The sequence below is a fragment of the Strix aluco genome, chromosome 5 (genome assembly GCF_031877795.1).
Source record: "Strix aluco isolate bStrAlu1 chromosome 5, bStrAlu1.hap1, whole genome shotgun sequence".
NCBI classification, from domain to species: domain Eukaryota; kingdom Metazoa; phylum Chordata; class Aves; order Strigiformes; family Strigidae; genus Strix; species Strix aluco.
The window spans coordinates 54,663,690-54,678,745 of record NC_133935.1 but is presented as its reverse complement, the minus strand read 5'-3'; the positions used below and the strand labels follow the sequence as shown (position 1 = coordinate 54,678,745).

Genomic DNA, 15,056 nt, shown 5'->3' with positions numbered 1-15,056 from the left:
TTTGCACCCTATGAGCCTACAAAACAATTGTTCAGGTGCTAGCCACTAAAATACAATCAAGCTCTTTCAAAAGATGGCCAAGCCCCTGAGATAATCTTGAGATTGGGGCTATGAAGTCATTCTTTGTGGAGCACACGTACTTAACTAGACCAAGTTAATAACTAGACCTGTGTGGAATGGGGAAAGCTGATCTTTCCTTCCAGCCCAGCCACCTACTACACAAGTAGAATCCAATTGCTTCAGTGAAGCTCTCAAATGAATGGTGCAGCTGCTCGGCATGATTCCTCACCTGGATTGCAGATCATGGAAACATCCTTTCAATGGTGGTGTGCCTCTGTCAGCAGCACAATACAAACAGCCACAGATAGCACCTTTGCTTGGTTAGATCTGTACAACACAGGGAAATAGATGCAGAAGGAACAAGCAGCAGATTTACACCACTATAAACATCCATTTGAGCATCAGGACTAGGTATCATGGCTGTCAACCTCAGGCTTAATTTGCCAGAGCACAATGCTAAAACACTGAGACATCTCTCATCCTCCCTTTGGCTGTGGTCCCTTTAGCAAAGAAGGAATTTGCACCAGGATTACTAGTGGGAACCATTTACTGTAAGGTAAAGCAGCCTGGTTGCACTGCAACAAGTCAGGTACGCTCTTCCAAAAATATTAGGGTCCATGAACAAGGGTTTCATGACTTTTAGACTCACTAAGCAAAAAGTAAACATGAGGTAAATAAATGCAGTAAAGGTTCTAGTCACTGTATCTACACTAGCATAATTCTGACAATTTTTCAAACCTTTTACAAATGAAAGGATAAGAAACCCAATTGTAGGAAAGCCTGAACTTTAAATGTGTAGGGCTCCAGATTAGAAGTCTGTATTCTTAGCACAGGAGGCTGAAGTAGCTGATTTGCTTAACAAACAATACAGATCCTACCACACTAGATCATTACTAAAACAACTCCCATCAAACTGCTGAAGAAAATGTGAATGCGCCCTCCTGAACATTTCTGAAAGGAATATAAGGAACGTGCACATCAACGCAGAGAGAAGCACCTTACAAAAAGAATTATCAAGAATTTTTAAAGGCATACATGATACAGAAAACCACTGTTCCTTGCTCACAAGAACTACTACCCCTTTCACTGTAACTATGTCATCATGCTAGATAGTATCACCAGGAGAGAGGGTGCTACTCAGTGGGGACCTATTACATAATAAAAAAGTGACAAAGATAAAAGATGACTTCTGTTCTTGTTACAGAAATTCCACTCCTAGGAAATTAAGAAGTATGCTTTGCCCCAGGTATTTATTACTGTAACAGTTTCTGGTGATTTATACGTTCCAGGTTATCAATTATACGATGCAACAGCTTTTTGGATTACCAGTTTTCCCTAGTCTATATTCCAACACAATTCTCAATTCCACTTTAAATTCCGAAGACACTTTGTATGTGCTCCCTCGTAGGTAGTAGCAAGTACTGCTACTTATGATGATGTTGTTTAGGTTTTTCATGGCAAATATCACTATAAAACCTATTATGTTTGAACAAGGACACAGAGGTACCACTGTGTGGGATTTCTGTCTGCTTCTTTATTTCAAGACAGGTTCCAGCTACATTTAAAAGGTTGCAGCTACTATAGCTTTATAAATATATATGTGTGTATATTTATATACACACACCCCTTTAGGCACAAAGCAGTTTTCTAGAACCTGCTTTGAGACACCTTGAAACCTATAGAGAAAATCAAGCCTGTCTTGTTTTCCTTGCTGCTGCCATCTGTGGCATATGCACCTAGTTATGCTTGGCTGCATACTGTCATATAAGCACTTTGTGTCAAACTGACCTAACAACAAACAAAAATATCACACAAAGAAATACTGTTAACACTGGGATACAGAATGAAGAGCACAAGAAAAATAATGCATCACCTTCCAGCCCTACTGGTACTGTAATAAGGGCATGACACACATGAGAACTGCTAAAAGACTGAATTTATTTCCAGTCCCTAGTTGTACAGCATGGTCAGGATTTTAAAAGTTAAGCAAGTCACGCCAAGAGGGAGGACAGGAGGAGGAAGCAGTGTTGTCAGCCTTTTCCAAATGAAAATCCGTGCTACCAAAGGTAAACAAAGCCTAATCAATTAAAAACAATGAAGTACAAGCTTAATGGCAATAATAAACTGCACAAGCAGATTATGCTAGGTGTAGATCAAATTGAATTAATTGAACTACCCGCCTCCTAAAGATAGGACACAATTCAGGCTTCTCAAATATATCAAATTCCAGTGGGTAATTGGGTCATATGATGACTGACTGTAGAAGACCAGCACCCACCAGTGCACCTGTGGGTTACAATCATGCTGAGTGTAGAAGCTCCTACATCCTCTGAGCAACACACCACATCTCTCCCTCACTTGGTTCTCACTGTGGAAGTGTCAGTAAGACCTACTCACGGTCTCTGCTCAGTCATTTTCTCTCAAAACCTCCTTTCCCTGTGACCAGTATGCTGCTTCAGAGGACCTACCACCCACCGCCAGTGTTTCACAGAATCATTTAGGATGGAAGGGACCTCCTATCACCTAACCCAACCCAAATCATTTGTGGATGCCCTGGAAGGTTTAGCTTTTTTCCCCATTAAGAATCTGCTTCTCCCTCTTTGCAGTGGTTTGGATCTCTCACTCTAGTTTTCCTTCAACTCTGGCTTTCTGGGGTATAATTTTTTTTACCCACATTACAATTAATTGCTTTCAGCTTACCAAACTAAGTGTTAAAGCTGATTTATTTTCATACAACACAATGGTGAGCTTAAGAAAGCATTGAGATCCATCCTAATTTCCCAGATGACCACAATGATGTGGTCTGCATGAAAGATTAACTTCTGACTCAAGAGAATGGTCAACAGTGACCAACTTAGAGAGCTCCAGAAAACCCAAACCTTCATTCCAACAGCAAAAACAGCTCAGCAAGGCAGGGCGAGGAAGGCCACCACTGGAAAAAAATTGCACCTGAAGCATGCCAGGTACATCCGACAACTCTGTTGCTAGCCACAGGGCTCCGGGTGCAGACTGAGCAAACAGCAGCAGATGGAAGGAGAAGGCAGGAAACTGAACCATGAAGAGAATTCAGCTACCAGCAGGAATAAAGGGGAAGTGGCAGAAGGACCATACCTGAGGGGAGAAGAGGGACACCCAAGCCACCAGCCATACTGGCATTTTCCAAAAAATCTCTACTCACCTGATATCTGTTTTGATGCCAGGAAAAGGAAAGGTTAGAAGGATTTTAAATTGGGAACATCAAAGAGTAGAGATACCAAGGCATACCATACACACAGCTCACCTATGAGTGGGGCAGACAGACAAAGTACATGGGGGACTCAAACTACCAGTGCCAGAGGTCAAGAAAACTGAGCAGGATGAGTTCAGACACTCCTGCAAAAAAATTTTCTTTTAAATCAGGTATTAATGGAGTCCATGCTTCTATGAATGTGCCCGCTAGCCCTGGTGAATCAGCTACAGGTTTTAAACACATGCACAATTTATAAGCTTGGATGAGGTAAAATTAGAAATGCTTCCAAACCCTGATTTCCTTGCCCTTGTAGGCTTCTTTTAACTGAGTACCATTAAAATAATACTTAAGTGCACCAAAGAACAGTTTCAGGGAGAATTTACGGCACCAGTTTGATTTTAATTAGTATTAGGTGTTTGACATCCCTTTGTGTCTCTGAAAATCTCTCCTTCTACTAGAACAATTCCACCAACCCCCCAGATTTCCAGAGTACAGAAAACACTTGCAGGGTCATCCACCCCCTCCTTGTGTGACTGAATGTCACACAATTACTACAAGATAGCTAATATTTTCTTGATTTTTTTATTTCATGCTATCTTCTACAGTATCAAAAGTCTGAAGATTTCCACCACTTCCTTTCAGTAGCTATTCCACAATCTCAACTAGTTCACTGTGAAAGCCTCCTTTTATCTTAAATCCTCTCCATTTATAATATCATTACATTACTCTTACCTCTAGCTTTTTGAATACTAAATAATTCCTTCATTTTAAACCTCTAAGAATCTTCTAATGCTAGACACTTATCATACAATGCTTTTGTCATTGCTTGGACAAGCTGTACATACTCAAGTTCTTTCAAAAGCTTTCTTAGTAAGCCAGTCCTTTTTACTATATAATCAGGTTTACTGTTCTCTTCACGCCCTGCAATTCATTGATATTTTTCTGAAATGGAGAAACCCAGAGTGAATGCAGTAAAACAGATGCAATCTCATTTTAAAAAAATTCAAGTTCCCAGATCTCTTACTACAATATGCTTTCCTTATGCCTCAGATGCTATCCATCTATGCAGAGATTCTCAAAAAGAGCACAACTGAATAGGGTACACAAGGTTTTCCTCAAGCTTACCCCACTCCTTGAATGGGTGCTGAGCAAATCTGGGGACTGTTTCAAGTTCAAGGGATATTAGCCAATGTTACAGGAGATCTTGAGAGTGCCTTTGGAACAGCCATGGCCCAATATGCAAATGCATGCTTAGCAAGTTATAAAAACACAGACTGACCTCAAAACCACAAAAGCTCCTTCGGAACCCTCTAGATCATTACACAGCTGTATTTAGAGACTGGTAGACTTTCAGCCATGGAGTCAAGGCTGGCACATGCCTTCTTCCCTTGACAGGATAAACAGTATGGCTATTACCACCATCTAATTATACTTAAATAAGCATTTATGCTGGGGAAACCATATAAACATTGCTCTGTCTAACAGAGAGAACAACTCTACAAGTGGAGGTCTTTTTCTTATTGTACTCCCTCTATGTTTTCAGAGAGGAAAATTGCCACTCAAATTCCACTAAGAGAGCTCTCGGTTATGGATCGCTAGCAATATTGATTGTAATGGCTCCTTTGGAAACATTACAGTCTATCGTAGCAATATTGTTGCTGCTGCAAATATGTTAATCTGCTAAAAGCCTTCTGAACACTGTCTTCAGAAGTCTCTTTTAGTCTACTCATCCTTTTAGACCATGCCCATTGCTTTAGCACCTTGCAACAGCAGAGAGTTGTGAGTGGCATCTCCCACGATGGCTCAACACAAAAGTCAGTTTTCTAAGCTTTCACTTCTCTCTGAAGTCATCGGGTTCACACACTCCCAAGAAAGTATGCACCAAAAAAGCAAACAAAATGTTGTTTAACATAACAAATATTGAGAAATTTTTGCTGTAAAATTCTTCCATGTTGAAAATGGCTACAGCATTTTTTCCCACCCAGGAAAAGGAAAAAAAACGAAAAAATTACTCCCTAAATAGGACCATAACTTAAATAACATATTTGCTACAAGTTTGTTTTAAAAGTTCAGTAACAGCTACCTGAAATATCTGAGTGAACATTTGTAATGGGTATTTACCATGGAAAACATGACCGGACAAAAAAAAAAATGAAAAACTAAAGTACCCTTTCTTATCATATTTCTTCTCAGATTTTCCTAGAAATCTCTTGGACAATGCCAAGATGGAAAAATTAGCATTTCTTAAGGAGACACAAAATATTGAGGAATTCAGCCAAAATAGATGTACAGAGAAAAGAAAAAACAAAATAAAACATTTTTCAGCCTGTATTCAGCTGTACCTTAGCAGTGCAAGTAGGAGAATACAGCCACTCTGTGGATCTACACCTTGGCACGCGACCAAATGGGACAAAATATAGGGAACTGAAGAGTCACTACATGGAAGTACAGTTTCCCATGACAGCTATATATAATCTGCAGCTCTTATCCACTTGTTTTAAATAACTTACGAGCTCAGCTCTGTACCTCCCTTAAGACTCAGTGGAAGCAGTGAAGTTAAGCATTTTTGGAGTCATTTTTCCAAGCCAGCACCTATATGCCCTGGAGGATACAGACTGGAAGAGCATAAGCAAGGGGGGGCAGAGTAGGAAACCTATTTCCCACATCTTATAAGCAAACAGTAGGGGAAAACACACATTACAACTGATCTAGATGAAGGGATATATAGGAAATGCTGCTGTCCTCCGTGAAACCTCACTGGAGAATGAACCAGGCTGCAGTGGGGGGAGAAACCATAAAAAACCATTAACCTAGCTAGTCACTGCCACGCTTCATGACTACAGAACTATGTCACAGCAAAAGCAATTACATATGGGTAGCAAGACCTCGTTTTCCCACGTCACCACCCCTTGCTAATGAAATCCTCCCCCAGCAATATGGAAAGACGTGCTCGACAGCTACCCCAAAGAGTCACTATCCCCCTCTCAGAGCACATATGCTGCAGGTGCTGGGTACTCTCTGGCATGCAGGAGAGATGCCGTCCTGCTGTCAACATCCCATCTTTAACTTCAGCTGAGACCACTGCCCCCTGCTACGCTGCCAGGACAGGCTGCCCGGTGAGCAGCTGTCTGTGCTTGACTGTTCCTGACAGGGACATCAACGTGGAAAGAGGCCTCCTTGGCCTCCACTCCTCCAACCATCCTGCCCCTTCTCACAGCACCGACCAGAGCTCTGGCCCACATCACCACACTGACACCATCTTCATGTATTTTCCTTCCATACATGCCCCAGAGCTGCTCATCGTACTCATCTTCAGCCTTCCAACAAATACACCAGGTTAAACCCTGAGGTAGTACCAGACTCAGCCAGGGTTTTGTACTTGCAATATTTTAGAGGAGGCCTCATTGTAAAGGTAGGAACAAGCAAATGCATTTCTGTCTATTATTAATCAGTATGAATTGTTCTGGGCAAAACCAGATGTATAAACAGAACATGGTTATTTGAATTAACCTGAATATCCAAATGCTCATTAAAAAAAAAATAAGTTTTGTCCCAATAGAAAGCAGACCCCCGGGGACTTCAATTTATCACAGATATTAGATGCAACCTGGCTGTGAAAAGCACCAGGTCAAGCCCACGAGAACACAGTAAAATATGACATGCCTCTAAATGGAGTCACACTCTCACTGATTAACAAATGCAGGTACTAATTCACTCCGAAGGTTGAAGTAGCAGAGGCTAGAGACTTCAGCTGTCCCACAAAGCCCAGGCAAAGCCATGGAAGTCATACTGCTTGGCACTGTCTCCCAAGGGGATCTGCGCAGGTAAGGTATGGTGCCTACACCAGCAAGCAGGTATCGTTCCTCTCCGCACACTGTAGCTTCTTCCAGAATCCATGTTCCTAAGAATTTAACAGACTGAGAGGTGACAGAAGCCCGTATCAAGACACATGGCAAGAGATGTGAGTACAAAAAAAAAAACACCAAAAAACCCAAAGGCTATGAAAGAAATATTTAATTTCTGCTTATTGCCTTTCCCTCCCCCCAAAAAGCCTGCTATAGGAAAAAAAAAGAAATTTTTGTGTAAAATACCTTTTCCTGCAATGAACAACGTATTTTTTTAGAGCCATACTTAACCTTCTTGCTCTACACTTACACCTTCGTGATGCTTTATATGCTCTGAGCAACACTATTTACTTGAAACTTTCAGCATTAAGACAGTTACAGTCCACAAATGCTACAAGCCAAGTTTTCTGTCATTTCTTAACATTATTTTGTTTTCAGCTATGCCCTAATGACTATATATAGGGATTACAAGGTTTTCTTCTCTAGAAACTTGAGTTTCCTTCATATTGGCCATATATTAGGTCCCCATTCACTTTCCATTTCTCAGTTCTACCCTCTGCTATACCATTACAAGCATCAATCACAAGTCTGCAATATTTAAGTTTTTTTCTTCCCATAACTTTTTCCCCTTCTATTTTTCAGATAAGTCAGCATGGCAGTAGTTAGTAAGCAACACAGTCTCCACTACTACGTATAGTCATGATTATTCAGAAGCGTATGGTTATGCAGTGGGTAAGCACATGCATGGTTCTCCATGCATGGTAACTCAGCATGGTTTGGAATGGGAACTGGATGCAGGATTCTCACATACTACCTCCTCCTTTTTTGGGCAGGCTCTTCAAGCGGCAGAAGCTTCCCAAACACCTCCTCTTGTCATCACTGCTAACAGGAGGAAGAAGATGCTGAATATTCAGCTTTTCTGGAGCAAGGGGATGCCTCTTGGGCAGCAGTCCCTGTTCTGCAGGCCCTAGCAGAAGCAGCCCAGCTCTTTGGGGCTCTCCAACATCCAGCCCAGCTCCCCAGCAGCATCAGTTGCAACCCTGGCAATGCCATACCACGATGGCTACTGTTTGCACAGCTGCAAAAGTGACTTTGGAACATGCCAGAGGTGGAAGGGGATGGGAACAGCGAGGGGAAAGTGTAGGCTGTTGTCCAAGATGCACCAAAATCTAGATCTCTCTGGCTACTGTGTCGTCATACAGTAATTGCTTATACTGGGCATTTCTAACTGAAAAAAATACTCCAACACTTACTGAAATTAAACTCAATTATTGTGAGGTGTTTTCTTTGTCTCCTTGAAAAATTCTGGGAATCTCTATGCTAGAGGACCCACATTTTGAGGACTCAGTAATTCTGAGAGAAACCAGCCTGCTTCGAGGACAAAAAAAGCTGCAGATAGGTATTTACTCTGCAGTCAGCCATGCCAGTTGGCAACATTAGCATCCTCTCCCCCAGCTGTCTGTAACCACTCCTCTGGGAGATGAGTACAGCTGGAGAAAGGGAATTTTACGGGTCTCTCTAATCTATGTCACTGCAGTCAGCCAGGTTCACTTCCGAAGCTGGCCAACTTTGCCATCAGCAGACATGGGAACACTCATATGATCTCTTGCTTTGGAAAAGTTGTGGGGATGGTAACCTCTAGCTCCCAGGCAGCGACAAGCAGCTGGGAACAGTAATATTTTCAGCAGGCTCAGCTGGAACCTGGAGAAAGCATCTGTCCATAGTTTCAATGACAGGTGGCAAGGAAAAAAGCGTGTGTGAAGTGCATAGGCAACGTAAATCCTACTTCCATGAGAGAAAGTTTACTCGCATCTAGTTTTAAAGCTTTATTTTTAGCTCCTTTATTTAGTAACATCCAGACATGATGTCATGGACCAAAAAAAGTGATCTTTCCAAAGAGATGTAAGATATCTATTACATATATACAGTAATACTGTCTTGCTAGCATTTTAAAATAATGAGCTAGTGATCCAGTCATGCAGCAACAGGTAACAAATCATTTACACCAACAGGCCTATTTTAGGGGGGTTTTTTCTGCCAGCAGTTTGTGCCAGCAAGCCCCAATTCAAAGAACAGTAGTGCTGAGTCTTTTTATGCATCCCACTGACAGACTAAATCATTTCTCTGGTGTTTTATAGCACATCTTGTTCCCCATCAGAATATACCATATCTTGCCTCTAGAACTATCCCTCCTCATCAGAAGTATCTAAATATTATTTATAACCATATTAAGAGTTACATATCCTAACTGGCAAAGAAAAAGCTTATCCTCTGAATGAGTTCCAAGTTCTGCATTCAGATACACAGGCTCCCACATTTTTGTGACTGCCATGCCCTTTTTATCTTTTCCTTAAATACATGTTCCTGTGCTTGTAACCATTTGACAGCACTCTTCCGTTCACCCTTTAGCCTCCTTTTTGAGGAGTATATACACCTTTTGATGGGCATATACTTTCCTTACATATCACTTGGCTTTCATTTTTGGTGCCTCTAAATCTCTTAATTTACAGTGTATCTTCCACCACTCTCCACTGCTGCTGGAGGCAGTTGGAAGGTGTCTCCATTACTACATATACTCTCTTTGGACAAAGATAATCTGATGCGTAGTATTTGCTCTCAACAGCAAGTAAGATCCAGAAAGACTTTCAAAATAATATATCTATAAAAAATGTATATATAATACAGAGTCTAAAGGGAGTAGTGAGGGTGACAAAAAGTTACTGCCTAGGGAAGTGCCAGAGGAGACCAAGTTACTCTTGCAGCCCTTATTTAGTTTCTCACATCTCAGAACACCATTTCCTATTGCAAGTTGAAATACCTGGCTTCACTGGGACCTTGCATGTGCCTAATGTTAAGTCTCCTGAGCACAGAGTTAAGTCAGATATGTCTGATCCATCCAAAACCCTCAGCATCCTCCAGCCTCTGTGGTTGTGGTTTTGTTTGCGTTTTCAAATTTCCCTGCAGTTACATATGCAACTGTTGCAGCAATACCATTTTCATAACTGCATAGGAAAATGGCTACATTGACTTTCATCTCCACCAATCTCCTCAAATGCAGTATATTTACAAAAAAAAGCATTATGACAACTGGTATTTCTCCAAAAGCCTTCAATTACATTAATTACTCTTCAATCCACCCACATGATTGGGCTTTACCTTTAGTGTCATCCCTGTTGTGCCAAGGGAAAGTGAAAGTATTGAAAATTTCACTGACTTATGTAAACAGTCACCAACAGAGAGAAGTTTGTGGTGTAGATATTCTGACTTCTGTTCTGCTGCTCTGACCAGAAGAGGAATAATTTTCCTCTCAACATATTTTGACATAATATCTGCTGTTGGCTAGGAAGTGCTGGCAGATGTTCATATATAGCAACACTAACATTTTGGAAGACTTCCTCCTGTTTCTTATTCATAATCGTATCTTCCCACAAGCTACACTGGAACATTTTACAATTACTTTGCAAATCACATTTCCAGAAAGAGAAGTCCCTGCAGCTAACTAGAGCCAGATTACAGCAGCATTCAGGTGCTACCATCCACTATAGCCAAGAAGCATCAGGCACCTAAAAAGCTTTAGAATTCAAGACCACAGCATCTAATCTTGCTGCAGTCAGTGAGAAGAGTTCTCTTTCCCAAATCTTATACTTTCTGTAAGATTTGTAGAGTGACAGAGCAGATTGGTACACAAAAAAAAGTCCAAGTGACTGCAAATTTCAAATGGCTATAGTTATTTCTAAATCAGGAGCTGTGTAAGGAGGAATCTAAATGTTCCTGAATGGACTATAACAGACTAAAACTACCTCCATAGAGTAACTTCTTATTGTGTTACATGGCCTAGAAATATAAGTACCTTTGAAAAATCAGTTACGCAAAGAAGAATTTGTCAGAACAGCCAATTAGATGTTAAAACCCTTGTATTGAAAATGGAGCTACATCTAATTAAGCAGTCAAAACTGACTTTTTGCCTAGAAACATAAGGAAAGATACTACTCTGCTTTAGCTGCATGTACAATTTTCCCATCATATACCTTTAATTATCTGTTACTGTTGGCAGTTCAACCTGCCACTTTCATAACTTCTTTCTAAAATAAAGAACAGCATTTACGCTTTCTGTATGTTTTAAGCATATGTAAGGCTTTACACCCATTGAGACTGTGGTCTATCAAAAAAAGGCAACATACATATTTATGACATTTTAGTATATGGGTCAAGAGAAGATTCACTATCTGAAGAAGCCAAAAGGCAGAGGATCCCAAGTTAAAGCTTCTGGAGTAAGTTCACAGATCGTTTAGTCATTTGTGTCCTTTTCACAAAATCATTTGGGTCTATGACTAAGGCTTTAGCTGGGATAAGGAAAAAACACACTGGCAAAAAACAAATTTAAAGTCAGCACGCATATGTATTTGAAATTCACACACGGCAAATGCATACATTGCAGCAATTCTCCCATGGTATGAGCATTAAGAGCAGAACAAAAACGAGTAAGTGGACCCAGTGGTCTGATCAAGGAAGGAAATTTCTCTACTTCTAAATGCAAGTTTGAAAATCTGTCTGCTCAGTAAGGACCCCATTCACCATAGGCAAAATCAGCAGTCATCTTATGCAGTAGCAGGAAAAATATCTCCAGCCCTGCAGGCCACTGAAGACTTCCCAAGGAATACCGAGTGACTTCACCATTTAGACCCAAGTGATTTTGTCCTTGTTATTCCCTCTGACTCCTCTCAACAAGATAAAAAGGTTGATGTGAAAATTTAAAGCTCCTATCTCCTTTTGTTATGACTAAACTGCTAACCCATTTAGGAACTATGTACACTCATAATTGCAAAGAAAGAGGAAACTACTTGAAAAAAATTCTTTAGTAATCCAGAAATTTTTTTGTCCTGACACTGGGAAAATACACAATAAGTAGTCTCATTCTTACAAACCTCTAATCCTGTTACCACTGAAGTCAAAGGGAGCTTTGACTTCCCCCTCACCCCAACCCATTATAGCACAACAGGGCCTCAACTCAGAGCCATACCTTAAAAATGACAGCTATTTTAGTACACGAACCCCACAGCCACACAAACGTGTTGCCATTCGAAGCAGACACCCCTCTGCAGCCACAAGCCCATCACGGATGTTTCAAACCAGCATGTGTCAGGGTTTCGAACGCAGATGCCCATGCGGCCAGAGTGACACACGCTGGCTGTACTGGGGAAGAACACCACCAGAGAGATCACCTTAAAAAAAAAAAGCAGCAAAGCCTTTGGCAACTATTAGCTTCTGATAAATTATCTCATTAATGCAAACATGAAAAAGAAATTCCCTTTCCAGATCTTATCTCCCTTGAATTATAACTCTTCTGTACGGGAAACACAGCCTCTTGCCTGTTGCAGTAGAAATGTTTTCACATCCGAGCTGAAACTCCTGGTACAACACAAGCAGCCAGCAAAGAAGTCACCCTATTTCAGAACTACAGACTAATGCAGAGATTTGCTCTTGCTTCACCAGATGTTGAGCCATATTCCTTGCTCTGGTTTAGTCACATTTCTAAGGAGCATTTTATCATCCTTCAGATAAGAGACTTGATTCTAAAGGCCATTTTTAGGCTTTTTTTTTAATTAGAGTTTTCTCCTGAAAACGTTCTTGACTCCAGCTTCATTTAATGTATCAGTACATTATTAAAGTTCAATTCAAAAATACACTGATAATAAACAAGTGTAGGTAATGCAACCTATGCCAATAAATTCAACTAGCCATTGAGAGTTACAGTCCTTTATAAGTTACGATATAAGGAAGGTTAATTATTTTTTAATAAGCCTCCTAAATGTATGTTTGAAAGATCTAACAAGACTACTAGTTTATTTCTAGTCCCAATATGAACAACAACAAAAAAAAAAATCACAAGCACTAAAAGAGACTAAAACTCATTCTTTGTTTCTAACGAGCGGTATGACATAGAATCTCACAAGGGCCACTTTCCCATGGTAAAAAAGGTTATTCTTATTTTCAGCATCTCATGCCTCACTCCTCCGGGGCACTTCATTTCAGTGTTTTGCTCGATTCACATGAAACTTTCAGTGAGCATTTCCTTAGCTGGAACTGGGGTATGTTTAGCGTTTCCCAAGTAAAGCAGAAGAGTGGGTGGTGCTATTATTCATCACTGCACCCCACGACTCACAAAATAAGCCATCTGCCATCCCCGTTCTCGCTGTACTTTAATTAAGCGTCTACCAGGCAAAGGAAAAAAAAAAAAGGGGGGGGGGGGGGGGAGAGGAAAAAAAAAAAAGCGGGGGTGGGAGAAGGAGAGTGGAAGAAAAGCGGGCAACAAGGGCAGGGAAGGGACCCCGGGTGCCTCAGGAGCGGGCAGCCGCTCGCTGTGGCGGGGCGGGCGAACCCCCCGGGCGCGGCGCGGGGGCCCGACGGCGAGAGTTGAGCGGGGCCGGGCGGGCTGGGAGGGCCGTACCTGGGAAGAGGAAGGCTTTGCTCCCGTTGTGCAGCCCCGGCACCTGGCGCACGCCCTCCGCCGAGCCTCCCAGCTGCAGCTCGGACAGCACGTCGATCCGCAGCGAGGGGTCCACGCCAAAGCCTGCAACTGGCCCAGAAAGTACCGTTACCCCACCCGCCGACACCGCAACTTTCCGAGCCTCCCCCCGCTTCCGCACCTGCGGCCGCCCGGGGACCAGGGCACCGCCGCCGCCGCGCTCCCCGGCCCCGCTCCCGGGCGCCCTCCCGGCGGGTCCGGCAGCCGCCTACCTGGCCCCAGGCAGAGGAGAAGGCAGAGCGAGCTCAAGCGGATGCCGGACTCCATGGTACACCGATGCGCTCAGTCCATAGTCCCCCTCCTCCGGCTGCTGCGGGTGAAAAGCCTCCGGGGCAGAGGCTGGGTCCCTCCCCGCCTCTCACCGGGAGGAGCGGACCCCCCGCCGCCCCGCAGCGCGCATCACGGCGGGCGCCGCACCGCCCCGCCGCCGGCCGGAGCACACAAAGGCGAGGGCGGGGGGCGGGCGGGCAGCGCAGCCCTCCGCCCGCGGCAGACAATGGGGGGAGCCCGCCGGAGCCTGCCGCCGCCGTGCGAGGGAGCGAGGCCGCGGCAGCCGGAGGCGGCAGCGCCCGTGCCCCGCAGCTCCCCGCCCCGCCGCCACCAGCGCGGCCCCTCGGCTGGAGAACCGCCGCAGCCGCCGCCCGGCCCCCGCGGGACCGCCGCTCTCCTCCCCGCCGTCCAGAGCGGACAGCGGAGCCGCCGGGAGGGGCCGCCGGTTTATGCCGCGGCCGCAGGAGCCGCCCACCGCCTCCGCCGGGCCGGGCCGGGCCGGGCAGGGCCGGGCCGGGGGGAGGCGCCGCCCCGTCCGCCGGGGGATTGCCGGGCGCGGGGAGGCACCCGCCGTCGGGGGGGGGGGGGGCTCCGGGCGGGCCCAGGCCGCCTCTGGGAAGTTTGAGGGGAGCTTGCCCGAGGCCGGCGGGGGGGGGGGGCCGGGCGGCGCTTGCGGCGAGCCCTCGGGGCGCTCCCCCGGCTGCCGGCGGCGCGGCCTCTGCTCTGGGCTGCCATCCGCCCGGGTTGAAGTCACCGCTTCAATCCCCGGGCCCAGGTAACGCTGTCCGGGCTGTGGCGAAACCTCAGCCTGACCTTTGAGCACGAATAAAGATAATTCAGGGCGGGGGCAAGAAACCGGGACCTTCCCAGTAGTTGACTGAGGTGGGAGCGTGCGGAGCCAGCGCTGGGCTGTCAGCCGCAGGCTCCCGTTTGCCCTGTCATGAAGGACGATTTTACCCAGCGGTCCTGTCCTCGGCTCCTTAACAAACCCTCCTCCCCCCCAGCAAGTGACATTTCCGTGCCTTACTTTGTGTACTATAAAGGGGGCTAAGAATAGCCTTATTCTTCCCTTCCCTTTCATAGACTCCCAGTGTGCCAGCCAGAACGTCTTGTTGCCAGTTTGTCA

At 44.3% G+C, this 15,056-nt stretch overlaps 1 protein-coding gene across 3 annotated transcripts in view; it reads right to left on the bottom strand.

Moving 5' to 3' along the window:
- Positions 1-14,331, bottom strand: part of NELL2 (neural EGFL like 2) — a 160,834-nt gene extending 146,503 nt beyond the window's left edge. For 2 of the 3 annotated variants that reach the window (XM_074827403.1, XM_074827406.1), the window contains exons 1-2: positions 13,873-14,331; positions 13,583-13,711 (exon numbers count right to left, since the gene is read on the bottom strand). In XM_074827403.1, coding sequence (XP_074683504.1) covers positions 13,583-13,711; positions 13,873-13,927 — 184 coding nt within the window. In that variant the 5' untranslated portion in view covers positions 13,928-14,331. The remainder of the gene's footprint in view (positions 1-13,582; positions 13,712-13,872) is intronic. The other variant, XM_074827405.1, reaches the window with a different exon arrangement.
- Positions 14,332-15,056: the final 725 nt, after the last annotated feature.